General features: G+C 44.3%; 1 protein-coding gene across 1 annotated transcript in view; it reads left to right on the top strand.

The window, feature by feature from the left end:
- Positions 1–14,939, top strand: part of Kif27 (kinesin family member 27) — a 68,478-nt gene that overhangs the window by 2,100 nt on the left and 51,439 nt on the right. Inside the window, exons 2-4 of the mRNA XM_052157358.1 lie at positions 2,899–3,099; positions 4,082–5,040; positions 7,958–8,101. Of these exons, the coding sequence (XP_052013318.1) occupies positions 2,899–3,099; positions 4,082–5,040; positions 7,958–8,101 (1,304 nt within the window). The remainder of the gene's footprint in view (positions 1–2,898; positions 3,100–4,081; positions 5,041–7,957; positions 8,102–14,939) is intronic.

Raw genomic sequence — 14,939 nt, forward strand, 5'->3', positions numbered from 1 at the left:
AGGTTCTAACTAGTTAGCATCCCACCAGCAGGTGCAGGTCTGTGTTGTCTGTATTCTTGTCAGCATTGTTGTTGTCTTGATTGATAACTGCAGGGACTTCTTTTGAGAAACAGTCTATTCTGTTCATTGGTCCATTCATTGATGCCTGGGATAATTTTTGAAGTGTTTTGTGTATTCTAGATATTAATACCTATGTGTTGTATAGTTGAGGAAGATACTTTTTGATCCTGTACTCTGTTAACATAAGATATTGTTTAGTTAACTGTATGATACAAATGTTAATTTTATGTAATTTGTCACTTTGGGGAATAATTTCTATGTCATTATAGTTCTTTAGAGAAAAACTTTGCCTATGTATATCCTTAAATTTTATTTATTATTGAGGGTGCATGCCATAGCATATGAATGGGGTCAGAGGACAACTTTCAGTGTGGTTGAGGATAACTTTGAACTTTTGAGCCTCTTGTTCCACTCCTGCTGCCGAGGTGCAGACGTGCATCCCTGTGTCCAATGGGCATAGTGCTGGGGCTCAGATCCAGAGCTCCATGCACATCAGCAAGCACTCTCCAGTGAACTCCATCCCCAGCCCATGGAAACTGATTTTTAAATTCATGTGCATCAAGATCAGTCATCTATTCAGACTTCTACAGCCTTTGAGGTTCATATGTTGAGATAATCCTAAAGTCATCACTCTGCTAAGTGGGGTGGTCAGCTCTTATTTCTTACCTTACTGGACCCGTTAGCACTTCCTCCACCTGGTCTCCAGTGACCGACCACAGGCCTGGTCCTTCTCTTATGACACTGGTCCCTCGGCAGGTGCTCAGGCAATGAACTAATAGGTGAAGTGCTCTGGATTCAGGCATTAGCTCTCCCCCAGGCGCCTTTGTCTTTTAAAAAATCCTGTCCTAAAAAATCTGGTCACAGCCAGGCTCATTCTACTCATGCTGTCTGTGCACAGATGGCTTCTAGTTCTCTCCCTCAGTTCAATTAACTGTCAAGGCTCCGAGGATGCAGATCCAGTGCCTCGATTGTCTTTGTAGGTAGAAGCATGAACTATTTTTCCTCCAACCCACTAGAAGCAATGGCAACTGCCTTGACTCTGAGCAAACCCTGCAGTCGTCTTGACCAGCGCCTTCTCTGATATGTCACGTCCAGTCTGTCAGAAACTTTTCAGTCTGGTTTTTAAAAGATTATTATGTGTATGAATGTTTTGCCTACACATATGTGTGTGTACATGTATGCCTGGTGCCAGTGGAGACAAGAAGAAGGTATTAGATCCCCTGAGATTAGAGTTATAGATGAACCAGCACCTGGGTGCTGGCAACTGAACCTGGGTACTTTGGAAGAGCAGCCAATGCTTTTACCCAACAAGCCATCTCTCCACCTCCTCCATCCTTTTGTTCACTCCCCAACTCCCCCAGCCCCGCAGGATAAGGCCTTACTTTATGGCTTTGGCTAGCCTCAAATCCTTAATAATCCTGTCTCAGCTCCTACACTGTAAGGTTGTAGATGTGTGATGTCACATGCAGTTGACAGAAAACCTTAATGGCTTTTCAACATAAATGCAGGTTCTATCTTGATACCATATCAGGACCTGTTAAATTTATCTTCCAAATCCTCCAGTTACCAGATTGCTACAGGAGCCTCTGAAGTGATTTCTCTACTCATGCTCTAGCAAAAGACAGCTGTGAGGACTGACTTCCACTAATTTGTAAAATTTCTGACCATAATGTTACTGCCTTCTTTGTGGCTCTGACCTCAGCCACAAGGAATCCAAGTGGGTAGCCATCCACAAGGACTTCCATGGTTTGCACTGTGGCACTCCCCTGACCTCATCTCTTGTTGGTCTGTCCTTGCTCCTGATCCTGAATGTGCTGACCTTTGACCTTGTTTGTGATCACATCATCTGGTGCTTTAGCTTGTGTTTGTCCACTCTCAAGTCCTGCCCTTGCAGTCCCAGCCTCACAATGCTTTTCCCCACCCTCCACTCTGTTGGTTTATTTGGGTTCATCTGCATTTGGTTTTGAGACAGCCTTGCTCTGTCCAGGTTTCCTATGAGTTCTCATTCCTCCTGTCAATGCCCAGTGGAATTTCAGGTGTCTAGCACCATGTGTGACCAGCATTTTAATATACCATATACTTACAGTTTTTATTTATTGTTACTGCCTGTTTCTTTGTAGAATTCTATAATATTATGGAATTTTCTCTTTATTTTGTTGATTGTGCCAGAGCCCTAGAATGTTGCATTTTATGCAGTAAATACTAAACACATATTTGTTAAATGGATACATTTTGCACAAGGGGTACATGTGAAATATGTGCATGATGTATGCATAGTAAGTGTGCACACACGTGTATGTTTTCATGTCTGTGTAATCACATGAGAGACTAGAGGAGGATGTCGGATGTTCTGCTGTACACTCCCAGCTCTGTTCCACTGAGACAGGGTCTCTCCCTGAATCTGGAGCTAGTGGACTGATGACCATCCAACCCGGGTGCTCCTCTGGAGTTATAGACGCCCTTGTGCCGTGCCTGACTCTTTACATGGGTGTTGGAGCTCTCACCTCAGGTCCTTATGCCTGTGCAGTGAGAACTCTTACCTGGTGAGCCATACTCCCAGCCTGTTGACTTGGGATTTTATAGTTGTGTGGTCTAGCCCTGGCTAAGTTTAATTAAGACTCTGTCTTGCTATGCAACCTTGCCTGGAACCCAGTATGTAGACCAGCCAGGCTGCCTCTGTCTCTTAAGTGCTAGAAGTAAAGTTATGTGCTACCAAGCCTGTCCAAGTTTATAATTCTTATAATAGAAATGTAAGAAAAATATATTAAGCATAAATTCCAGATTGCAGCCTTTGTTTATTTCAAGACTCAGATATGCTTTCTATTTCTGAATTTTCAGCATCAGTTGTGGAGGGTCAAAAGGGTATCATTCCTCGAGCTATCCAAGAAATATTTCAGAGCATCTCTGAAAACCCTGGCACTGACTTTAAAATCAAAGTGTCGTATATAGAAGTGTATAAGGAAGACCTTCGAGATCTTCTCGAGTTGGAGACATCCATGAAGGACCTTCACATCCGAGAAGATGAGAAGGGGAACACAGGTGAAGTAGCCCAGTGGATCTAGAGAGCGCCTGCGTAAGGTCAGGGGCTGTCGGGACGCCGAGGATAAAGAGCCTGCGTCATGAATTTGGTTCTCCTGTGGGTCCATGTTCTTGTTCTGCCATGCTGGAATGCACTCAGGGCTAGAAAGTGCTGCACCACCAAATTCAGTATGCAGCTTCCTTTTTTGTTTGTAATATTAAAAGCTGTTGGGGCAGAGTCTCATTCTAAACTGCCTATACTGGCCTTTATCTCACTTCCCTAGGCTGGCTTTGAACTTTTGATCCTTCTGCCTCAGCCTGCTGAGTAGATTGGATCACAGGCTTGTGCCACTACCATGGCTCCTGTTTTCATAGAATAATTACAAATCAAAATACGGAAACAAAGTGTTCTCTCTGTTCTGTCTTGTTTTTCTTGATTGTGGAGCGTGAGCCAGGACCTCATAAGCTCTTTGCACACATCCTCCCTCTGAGCTGTGCAACTCCAGCCCCAGAGGTTTTGAATGTCATTCAGTCTAAAGAATTCATTATGATGTTTGACCAAAAGCAAGAATTGGATCTAAACAAATAAAATACATCTTTTAGTGTTAAATTTGAGCCCTTTTTTGTTTTTGTTTTTTTTGTTTTGTTTTTTTTTTTGTTGTTGTTGAGACAGGGTTTCTCTGTGTAGCCCTGGCTGTCCTGGAACTCACTCTGTAGACCAGGCTGTCCTGGAACTCAGAAATCTACCTGCCTCTGCCTCCCAAGTGCTGGGATTAAAGGCGTGCACCACTGCTGCCCAGCTTGAGCCCTATTTTTAAAAATAATTTCTGTTAGAGTTTTTCTGAAATTATTTAATGATATTCACTGTTATTACTGTTATTTGAAACATTACTGCTTTTTAAAAAGTTATCTTTTGGGGTTGCTTAGCAAAGGGTAACTTGTGTGATTCATTTAATTGTACTGGATTTTTATGAAAATTAGTTTTAAAACTTTGTGTTTTAAGTGATTGTTGGGGCCAAGGAATGCCAAGTAGAGAGCGTGGAGGACGTGATGAGTCTCCTGCAGGTAGGGAACGCGGCCAGGCACACGGGGACCACCCAGATGAATGAGCATTCCAGCAGATCACACGCCATCTTCACAATAACTGTGTGCCAAGTTGAGAAAAGTGCAGAGGCAGCTGAAGACGGAGAGTGGTACCCACGTCGGCATATTGTCTCCAAATTCCACTTTGTGGATTTGGCCGGATCAGAAAGAGTGACCAAGACTGGGAATACTGGTGAACGATTCAAAGAGTCCATTCAAATCAACAGTGGGCTACTTGCTCTAGGAAATGTAATAAGTGCCCTTGGGGACCCACGCAGGAAGAGCTCTCATATTCCATATAGGGATGCTAAGATTACCCGGCTTCTGAAAGACTCCCTGGGCGGCAGTGCCAAGACTGTCATGATCACGTGTGTCAGCCCATCTTCCTCGGATTTTGATGAGTCCTTAAATTCTCTCAAATACGCCAACAGAGCTCGGAACATTAGAAACAAACCTACTTTAAACTTCAGCCCCCAGGCAGACAGAATGGATGAAATGGAATTTGAGATTAAGTTGCTCCGAGAAGCTTTGCAGAGCCATCAGGCCAGTATCAGCCAAACTAGCCAGGCCTCTTCAGAGAATGTTCCTGACCAGAATCGAATCCATTCCCTGGAGGAACAGGTAGCTCAGCTCCAGGAAGAATGTCTGGGGTACCAGGACTGCATAGAGCAAGCATTCGCCTTCCTGGTGGACTTAAAAGATGCTGTCAGGCTAAATCAAAAACAGCAGCACAAGCTACAGGAGTGGCTTAGCAGGACTCAGGAAGTCAGGAAGGCTGTCCTCACCCCGTCGCCAGGAAACCAGGGCATTGGGAACCTGGAAGAAGGACCCCAGCATGTGACAGTTCTGCAGCTGAAGAGAGAACTTAAGAAATACCAGGTACTTAGACATTACTAATTAATTACTGCATTTTTAAGACTGTCTTGCTATGTAACTAGGCTAGAGCTCAGTGTGTAGACCAGCCAGGCTGGCCTGGACTCTTTGTTTCCTGTGTGCTGGGATTATAGGAGGGTATGCTCCAACCTGACCAAAAACCCCCATCCCACTCTGTTGACAATGGGATTAAGCACATAGCCTTCATATACTAGGAAATTACTCTGCTTTCTGAGATGTCCCCAATTTATTTTGTCTTCTTTGAAATAAGATTTTATTATATTGTTTAGGCTGGTCTGGAACTCATTATGTCCCCAGGCTGGCTTTGAACTCGGGAATTCTCTTGCCTCTATTTTCTAAGTGTTGAAGTTATGGGTGTGAGCTCTCATACCTGGCTTATAGATAGGACTTGTTTAAGGACTACGTTCATTTGGACAAGTACATTCTAAAAGTTATTTGAAAATTTCCAAAAATCTAAATTAAAAAAATGTTTATTTCCATCTGTATGGGTGGAGTGTGAGTGGCATATGAAATACAGGCATATCTGTGGAACTCAGAGGGCAGCTTTCGAGGCAGCTTTCTCTTTTAAGAATTATAGAAAAATTAGGTGGTGTGTTGGTACATTTCTTTAATTCCACCACTAGGGAGGCAGAAGCTGACTAGATCTCTATGAGATCTAGGCCATCCTGGTCTATACAGTGAGATCTAGGCCTGTCTTTAAAAAAACAGAAAAGGAAATAAGTATATGAAAATCTCACCTGCTTTTCTTCTTAGCACCTCTGTGTCTCATTTCCTATTTGTTCTCAGATTTCTTCTTTGTTTATTTCGTTTCTTCTTTGATGTGATCAAAGGACATTTTAAGATATATTTATTAAATAGAACCTTGTGAACTTTCATAGCAACTTAGAGGATCAAAGGAACATTTTTTTATGAACAAAATTAAGTTATATTGCACCAAGGTTTCTCCTTTTGCATGTGTGTGATTGCGAGCTGAAACCCAGGGCCTTGAGCATGCTGGGCACTCAGGCGTCACTGGATCCCTGAGTTATGCTATGCCCTCGTCTTTTTGTTGTTGTTCGTTCGTGTTCTCTCCCTATCCTTCTCCTTCCCCCTCCCTCTCCCTGCCTCCTTCCCTCCTTCCTTTCCTTTCTTCCTTCCTTTTTCCCTCCTTTCCTCCCTCCCTTCCCTCCTCCTTCCTCCTTTTCTCCTGCTTCCGTCTCTGTCCTTCTCTTTCTTCCTTACAGTCTCATAGTGTAGACTTGCTAGAACTTCGTCAACATTTTAGTTGTTTCTAGAACCTTGAATGGTCTTCTGCCTCAGTCTCCCAAGAGCTGGGATCACAGGTACAAGCCACTATGTCTGGCTTATGGGTCTGTGGTTGTTTTTGGTTTTGAAACAGGATTTTTTTTATTAAGATTTATTTATTTATTATATGTAAGTACACGGTAGCTGTCTTCAGACACCCCAGAAGAGGGAGTCAGATCTCGTTGCGGATGGTTGTGAGCCACCATGTGGTTGCTGGGATCTGAACTCAGGACCTTCGGAAGAACAGTCGGTGCTGTTAACCGCAGAGCCATCTCTCCAGCCCCAAGACAGGATTTCTTATAGCCCAGGTTGGTGTCTAACCTGTTATAAAGCTAAGGATGGCCTTCATCTTCTCATCTTTCTTTTTCTACCTCTCAGTGCTGAGATGATATGAGTACATCAACCACACCTGTCACCCCAGCACTCAGGAGGCTGAGGCAGGAGGATCTCAGGCTGCTAATGGAGCCCTCCAAAAATGAGCAAACAAGTGAGAGCTCTTCTTTTTAAATTCAGAGTGTGTTTTCACGTTTAAAGTTTGAAATTTCCCAGTTTCCTCCTTTCAAAACATGGACTGTGCTCCTCTGTTCACCTGTGGTGCTGCACGTGATGAAGCATTTCCTAGGCAGTTGTTTTCAGAAGGGAACCCCTTCAGCAATCCTAGTGTCAGCTCTCTTCTTGCCATTCCCAAAAGATGGAGGCTTTCTTAGGTAGAGTCGTGCCATCAAAGCACTTTGCTCTTGCCCCAGTGCCGAGCACTGTTGTCACCCATGGAGCTAATGTCCTTAACAGTTATAGCTGCCTTTCCTGCCAAGCAGTACAGTTTTCCAACAAGTGCATGCTCTGCTGGTAGCTTTCTCTCTCACTGCAGATCTAGATGAGAGTAAGGGGTAACTGTGCCATAGCCTGGATGCTATGCTGCTCTGAAGTTTTCTCCACTAAACATCTTAGTCCTTTGCTTTGCATCGTTGTCAACTTGTAACAGTTCCCGTTAGAGCCCCTGTCTCCCGTCAAAGCCTCGTAAGTGGGGTCTCCACTTGTCTGGGTTCACATTCCTTTGGCATTCTGGTCTACCAAACTGCTGCTGGGATGGCCCATTCCAGCTCTAAGTACAGCATTCTAGGGCTTTCTACATTAGATTTCCAAACTTTTCCGTAGCCCTCTGACAAACTAGGTCATGGGATGAGGTTCATTACAGCAATTGGTATTAAGATGTGTATCCTACTTCTTAGTACCAGTTACCTGTTAGGTAGTCTTCCTGTTGATGGGACAAAATGCCTGCAAAAGTAGCCCAAAGAGAAGAGGATTCATTTTGGTTTGAGGGTACATGGTGGCAGAGATGAGGCTATTGGTCAAAGGAAGAAGGCAGGTGAATGCCGCTGTTCTAGGCACTTCCTCGTTTCTGTTCTGATGGAATGGTACTATTTGCACTTGGAATTAATTCTCATGGAATCACAGTGATAGGCACCTCTCTTTCTGCCTGTCTCAAAAAGAATCTGGAAAAGGCCAAGTAAAAAGGATAAGAGAACCTTAAAACAGTGTTGTCAAGCTATCACTGGATTTTACACCGTTCTGTAATACCCCTGAATATCTGCTGAACTCTACCTTCTTTCCTTCCCAGTGCGCTCTGGCCGCTGATCAAGTGGTATTCACGCAGAAGGATCTGGAGCTGGAGGAGCTAAGGAGTCAAGTGCAGCTGATGGTGCAGGAGAACAAAGGGCATGCCGTGTCCTTGAAAGAAGCACAGAAAGTGAATAGATTGCAGGTAAGGCTGCGTGCACGCAGCTCTGTCCGTGTAGCCCGCTGAGCAGGCTGGCACTCAGACCAGGAACTGGGGCTTTACAATGGTGCACTGCAGACGGATGACTGTGGACATTGGCAGCTCAATTACTTGGCGGTTGGTTTGTATTTTCTCTGTCTGTGAAACAGAAGCCAAGCAAACAACAAAGATGGTTTCCCCTTAAGGTTTAGGTTTTTTTGTTTTGGGTTTTTTTTAAAAAAACAATATCTAGAAACTTAGTTTACAAATCGTGCATTAGTTGTCTTTCTCCAGACTTTTCCATGCATCTTTGCCAAGTGGTGTAGTGTTAGGCCTAGAGGCAGGGCTGGCACTGCAGGACAGGGATCAACGCCTCACTGGTATACACAAGGCCAGGGCTTCAGTCCCCAGTGACAGACCCCAAAAAAACTGGAAGGTAGCCAGGCAGTAGTGGCGCACGCTTTTAATCCCAGCGCTTGGGAGGTAGAGGCAGGCGGATTTCTGAGTTCAAGGCCAGCCTGGTCTAGAGAGTGAGTTCCAGGACAGCCAGGGCTAAACAGAGAAACCCTGTCTCAAAAAAAAAAAAAAAAAAAAAAAGAAAAAGAAAAAGAAAAAAAAGAAAAAAGAAAGGAAGAAAGAAAGGAAGGAAGAAAGAAAGAAAATTAGAAGGTACTCGCTGTTGTTCCTGGATTTCAGCACCAAATGTTGGGTTCATAAAAAGAGAGAGGTTTAGAGAATGGTATAAGTCACCGTGGGGAAGGGGGTGCCTAGGCCGGCCCATGCCCAGGCACCCCTTCCCCTTGAGGGACAAGACATGCACAAACATGGTATAGAATAGAGTTTATTCAGGGCAGAGGATGGGAGTTAATGGGGTAGTATAGGCAGAGAGAGAGAGAGAGAGAGAGAGAAGTGGAGGCCGGCCATGACCACATGGAGAGAGGGGGAGGGGAGGAGAGTCCAAGAGGGGCAGAGAGGAGCGAGTGCCAAGAGGCATGAGTGATAAGAGAGAGAGAGAGGAGGGGCTGAGCAGCTGTAGAGGCCAGCTCACACATCTTAATCGTGGGTTCTCTGGAAGGAGAGATGGGTAAGGAACAGGCTGCAAGAGAAATTACATGGAGAGACACAAAAACACATGGCTTCTGGTTTAAGTCTCCATCTTTAATGATGCCTCTCTCCCCAGAAACAAAGGCAGACCAAGCCCCTCCCCTGAAGGCTGGAAACCGGTTCTTCTTGTTCTTCAGGAGGTGGGTGGTCAGGCTGCTGGCTGCTATTCTTGAGAGCAGTGGGCAGGGGGAAGTCACAAGCAGCCCCTTTTATAGTGGACCAGGTCTACTTGACTTTTGCTGGCAACTATGGGGAGGAGCATACCTGGCTATTGCCAGGAAATTGTGGGATGGAGCTTAGACAGAATACTAACACTCACAGAATTTAAACTTCTTTTTTCTATTATTTAAGATAGGGTTTCTCTGTGTAACCCTAGCTGGTCTGGAACTGGATGTGCAGTCCAGCCTAGCCTTGAACTCACAGAGATCTGCAGGCCCCTGCCTACTGAGAGCTGGGATTAAAGGTGTGTACTACCCACCTCCTACCCCCTCTGGAAACATTTAAACTTTTATAATTTATTATTGATTATCCTCTTATACTATGTGAGTGATTTGCTCTTTGATTTTAGTTAAGTCTTTCAAATTTTCTGTTAGAATTCCTATGAGTAACATAGTTATATCTGCATTTAAAAATATTTTTGCCTAAGGCCAAGTATGGTGGTGCACACCTTCAATCCCAGCACTCAGGAGTCAAGAGACTGGTGATCCTTGTGAAATAGAGGCGAGCCTGGTCTACACAGGAAGTTCCAGGACAGCCTGGTCTACATAGGGAGTTCTGACCAGCCAGGGCTACACAGTAAGACTGTCTAAAAAATGAAACAAAATAATGTGTTCAGACAAGTGTCCTAATATTCTCCCCTGTTTTATTTTAAGTTGATTTTTATATAGAAAAGACAGAGGTCCAATTTCTTTCTTCTCTGTGTGAATATCCAGTTTATTGAAAATACTGTTCTTTCTCCAGTGTGTGTTTTTACTGTCTGTCTTAGTTAGAGTTTCTATTGCTGCAACAAAACATCACGACCAAGAAGCAAACTGAGGAAGAAAGGGATGATTTGACGTAACACTACCAGATTGCCATTCAGTATGGAGGTCAGGACAGGAACTCAAGCACAGCAGGACCCTGGAGGCAGAAGCCAATGCACAGGCCATGGAGGGCGCTGCTTACTGGCTTGCTCCCCATGGCTGCTCAGCCTGCTTTCCTATAACCCAGGACCACCGGCCCAGGGATGACACCGCCCACAGTGGGCTGGACCCTCCCCCAGCAATCCTAATTAGAAAATGCCCTATATGCTTGGCTCAGCCTGTCTCTTATGGAGGCATTTTCTTAGTTGAGGTTCCCTCCTCTCAGATGACTCTAGCTTGTGTCCAGTTGACATAGAGTAGGCAGCACACTGACTGTAAGTACTCTGTTCCATTGTCCTGGGTAACTTACCCTGCAGTTTAAGTAAACGTATTTTGTGTCTTCATACATTATAGCATGATGGTGATTTGAAATTGGGGTTTTTAAATGTCTATATCTTTGTTCCTGTGCTCAGAATTACTTTAGTTATTCAGTCTTTATAGTCACATACAGATTTTAGAAGTGTTTCTTCTGCCTTGTAAAGAATATCACTGCTGTTGGGACAGGAACTACATTGAATCTGTAGACTACTTTTGGCACTGTGGCATATTAACTATTTTCTTTCAGTGCAGGAAAATGGGAGGCCATTTCATTGTGGTTTTCCCCTCCAGGGTCTTTCATTTGGTTCATTTGGTTCTTATCATTTTCATTGTAGAGATTATTTATTCACTGTTTGGTGACATTTACATTTTTTGTAGTTACTGTGTATAAGATTATTTTCTTGATCTTTTTCAGGAATTTTGTTCTCATAAGTTGATTTTGACGAGTTTTTGGTTTTGGTTTTGGTGGAGTGTTTATCTGTTTGTTTAAAAAAAAAAAAAAAAAAGCCCACAGGGCTGGAGCAATGGCTCATCAGCTAAGAGTACTTCCTATTCTTGCAGAAGGCCTGGTTTGCTTCCCAGCACCCGAGTCAGGCAGCTCACAACTGCCTGTAACTCTAGTTCCAGGCAGGGGAGCTGATGCCTTTGAGTCTCCACAGGCACTGCCAGACCTAACTCACGCAGGCAAACATAGATGCCCATACATCTTTAAAAGCTAAACAGGGGGGCTGGAGAGATGGCTCAGCGGTTAAGAGCACTGACTGCTCTTCCAAAGGTCCTGAGTTCAAATCCCAGCAACCACATGGTGGCTCACAACCATCTGTAATGAGATCTGACTCCCTCTTCTGGTGTGTCTGAAGACAGCTACAGTGTACTTAGATATAATAATAAATAAATCTTTAAAAAAAAAAAGCTAAGCAGGAAGAATGTGATCTCCACCTTTACTTCTTCAAATTTTTATTTCTTTTATACCATTTATATAGGCTGTATCATGATCATATTCAATGGCCATGACTTCCTGACACCTGTTCTCTCAGCTAGCCTCCTTCCTATTCCCCAGACCCGTGTGTGTGTGTGTGTGTGTGTGTGTGTGTACACGTGTGAGCGTACACACACGCTGTTCTATGCTGGGGTTCCATGTGACACAGGATCCAGAATACATATGTCACAGAGCTGTTCTCCATTCTCTGGCTCTTAGTATCTTTCCAGCCTCTTGAGTGGTGTTCCCCAGGCCTAGTGGCTGTCACTTTAGGGCTGAAAACTCAGCAGTTACTATCTCTCAGCACGCTGACAGTTGTGAATCTCTGTACTGATCCTCATCCTCTGCAGAGAGAAGCTAATGTCTACAAGGTTGTTTGTCCATTTACAAAGCATCTGTAGTACACTCTCCTGAAGCCTCCGCCTCCTCAGCCATGGCTGTCGATCAAATTTACTAAGAACTAGTTCCTTCCTGTGAAGGAGGCCTCAAATCCAATTGTAAAGCAAATAGTTACCCCAAAACATAGTTGCCTGGAAGGTCAGTTTGTAGCACAGAGGGCTCAGAGCCAGGAAGGACACTGATGACTTTTCCTCCGTAGCAGCACACACAGAGCTTTGCATATACAGAGAGCACGGTGGGGGCTAGGCGCAGGGTGACGCATCCACTTCACATCTAGCTGGATTTCTCTCTGTTCTGCAAAGTGTGGTGCCTTCAGCATTAGGTTCCCATCTCATTTTTGGTGAATAGCCAAGAGCAGTAGCAATGAGTCCTATCTGGGCAATCACACACGGGGAATCTAGTATGTGCACAGTGATATTTGCTTACAAATCTGTGCTTGCTGGAGGCGGCATCATCAACTCTACCGCTTACTCCTCCATTCATGCTTTTTTTTAAAATTGGTTATTTTGTTTATTTACATTTTAAATGTTATTCCCCTTCCAGGTTTCCTCTCCTCAAACCCCCTATCCCATCCCCCCTGCTTCTATGAGGTTGCTCCCCCACCCACCCACTCCTGCCTCCCCACCCTAGCATTCCCCTACACTGGGGCATTGAGCCTCCCACAGGACCAATGGCCTTCCCTCCCTTTGATAAGGCATTATATGTTCCATATGCAGCTGGAGCCATGGGTCCCTCCATGTGTGCTCTGTGGTTAGTGGTTTAGTCCCTGGGAGCTCTGGGGGATCTGGTTGGTCAGCATTGTTGTTCTTTCTGTGGGGTTTCAAATTCCTTCAACAACTTCAGCCCTTTACCTAACTCCTCCATTTGGGTCCCCATACTTAGTCCAGTGGTTAGCTATGAGCATCCTCATCTGTATTGGTCAAGTTCTGGCAGAGCCTCTCAGGGGACAGCCATACCAGGCTCCTGTCAGCCAGTGTTCCTTGCCATCAGCAATAGTGTCTGGGTTTGGTGGCTACAAATGGGATGGATCCCCAGGTGAGGCAGTCTCTAGGTGGCCTTTCCTTCAGCCTCTGCTCCACTCTTTGTCCCTGCATTTCCTTTAGACAGGAGAAATTCAGGGTTAGTATTTTTGATATGGGTGGGTGCCCATCCCTCAACTGAGGGCCATGCCTATCCACTGGATATGGTCTCTATAGGTTCTCTCTCCCCTTTGTTGGTATTTCAGCTAATGTCATCCCTGTTAGGTCCTAGGAGCCTCTGGCTTTCCTGGCATCTGGGACTTTCTAGTGCCCCCCCCAGCTCCCCATCCCCTGCTGCTACACACCACCATTCAATTTCTCCATACTCCCCCTCGCCTCCTCCTATACCTGATCCTGCCCTCCTTTTTCCCCCTCCTCTCTCCCTCCTCTCTCCCTCTTCTCTCCCTCCCAGGTCCTTTCCTCCCTCTACCTCCTCTGATTATTTTATTCCTCCTTCTAAGTAGGACTGAAGCATCCATACTTTGGTCTTCCTTCGTAAGTTTCATATGGTTTGTTTGTTGTATCTTGGGTATTCTGAGCTTTTTGCCTAATACCCACTTATCAGGGAGTGAATACCATACGTGTTCTTTTGTGACTAGGTTACCACACTCAGGATGATATTTTCTAGTTCCATCCATTTGCCTGTGAATTTCATGAAGTCATGTTTTTAATAGCTGAGTAGTACTCCATTTGTAAATGTACCATATTTTCTGTATCTATTCCTCTGCTGAGGGACATCTGGGTTATTTCCAGCTTCTGGTTATTATGAATAAAGCTGGTATGAACATAGTGGAGCATGTGTCCTTGTTATATGTTGGAGCATCTTTTGGGTATATGCCCAGGAGTGGTATAGCTGGGTCCTCAGATAGAACTATTTCCAATTTTCTGAGGAGCTGCCAGACTGATTTCCAGAGTGGTTGCACCAACTTTACCAGCAGTGGAGGAGCGTTCCTCTTTCTCCACATCCTCGCCAGCATCTGCTGTCCCCTGAGTTTTTGATCTTAGGTATTCTGACTGGTATGAGGTAGAATCTCAGAGTTGTTTTGATTTGCATTTCCCTTATGACTAAGGATATTGAACATTTCTTTAGGTGTTTCTTGGCCATTTGAGATTTCTCAATTGAGAATTCTTTGTTTAGTTCTGCACTCCATTTTTAAAGAGGATTATTTGGTTCTCTGGAGTATGACTTCTTGAGTTATTTGTATATATTGGATATTAGCCCTCTATCAGATATAGGGTTGGTAAAGATCTTTTCCAAATCTGTAGGTTGCCATTTTGTACCATAGACAAGTGTTCTTTGCAATTTTATGAGGTCCCATTTGTCAATTGTTGATCTTAGAGCATGAGCCATTAATGTTCTATTCAAGAAAATTCCCCCTGTGCCGATGTGTTTGAGGCTCTTTCCCACTTTCTCCTCCTCTTCCTCCTCCTCTTATTTTTTTAAAAATGATTTATTTATTTATTTTATGTATATGAATACACTGTTGCTGTCTTAAGATGTTCCAGAAGAGAGCATCGAATCCCATTACAGATGGTTGTGAGCCACCATGTAGTTGCTGGGAATTGAACTCGGGACCTTTGGAAGAGCAGTCAGTGCTCTTAACTACTGAGCAATCTCTTCAGCTTCCCCACTTTTTCTTCTATTAGTTTCAGCATATCTGGTTTTGTGTGGAGGTCTTTGATTTGCTTGGACTTGAGCTTTATACAAGGAGATAAGAATGGATCGATTTGCATTCTTCTACATGCCGATTTCCAGTTGAACCAGCACCATTTGTCGAATATGCTGTCTGTCTTTTTTTCACTGGATGGTTTTGACTTCTTTGTCAAAGATGAAGTGACCATAGGTGTGTGAGTGTAATTCCGGGTCTTCAATTCTATTCCCTTGATCTACCTGTCTGTCTCTG

Source organism: Apodemus sylvaticus, chromosome 14, assembly GCF_947179515.1.
Source record: "Apodemus sylvaticus chromosome 14, mApoSyl1.1, whole genome shotgun sequence".
Taxonomy (NCBI): domain Eukaryota; kingdom Metazoa; phylum Chordata; class Mammalia; order Rodentia; family Muridae; genus Apodemus; species Apodemus sylvaticus.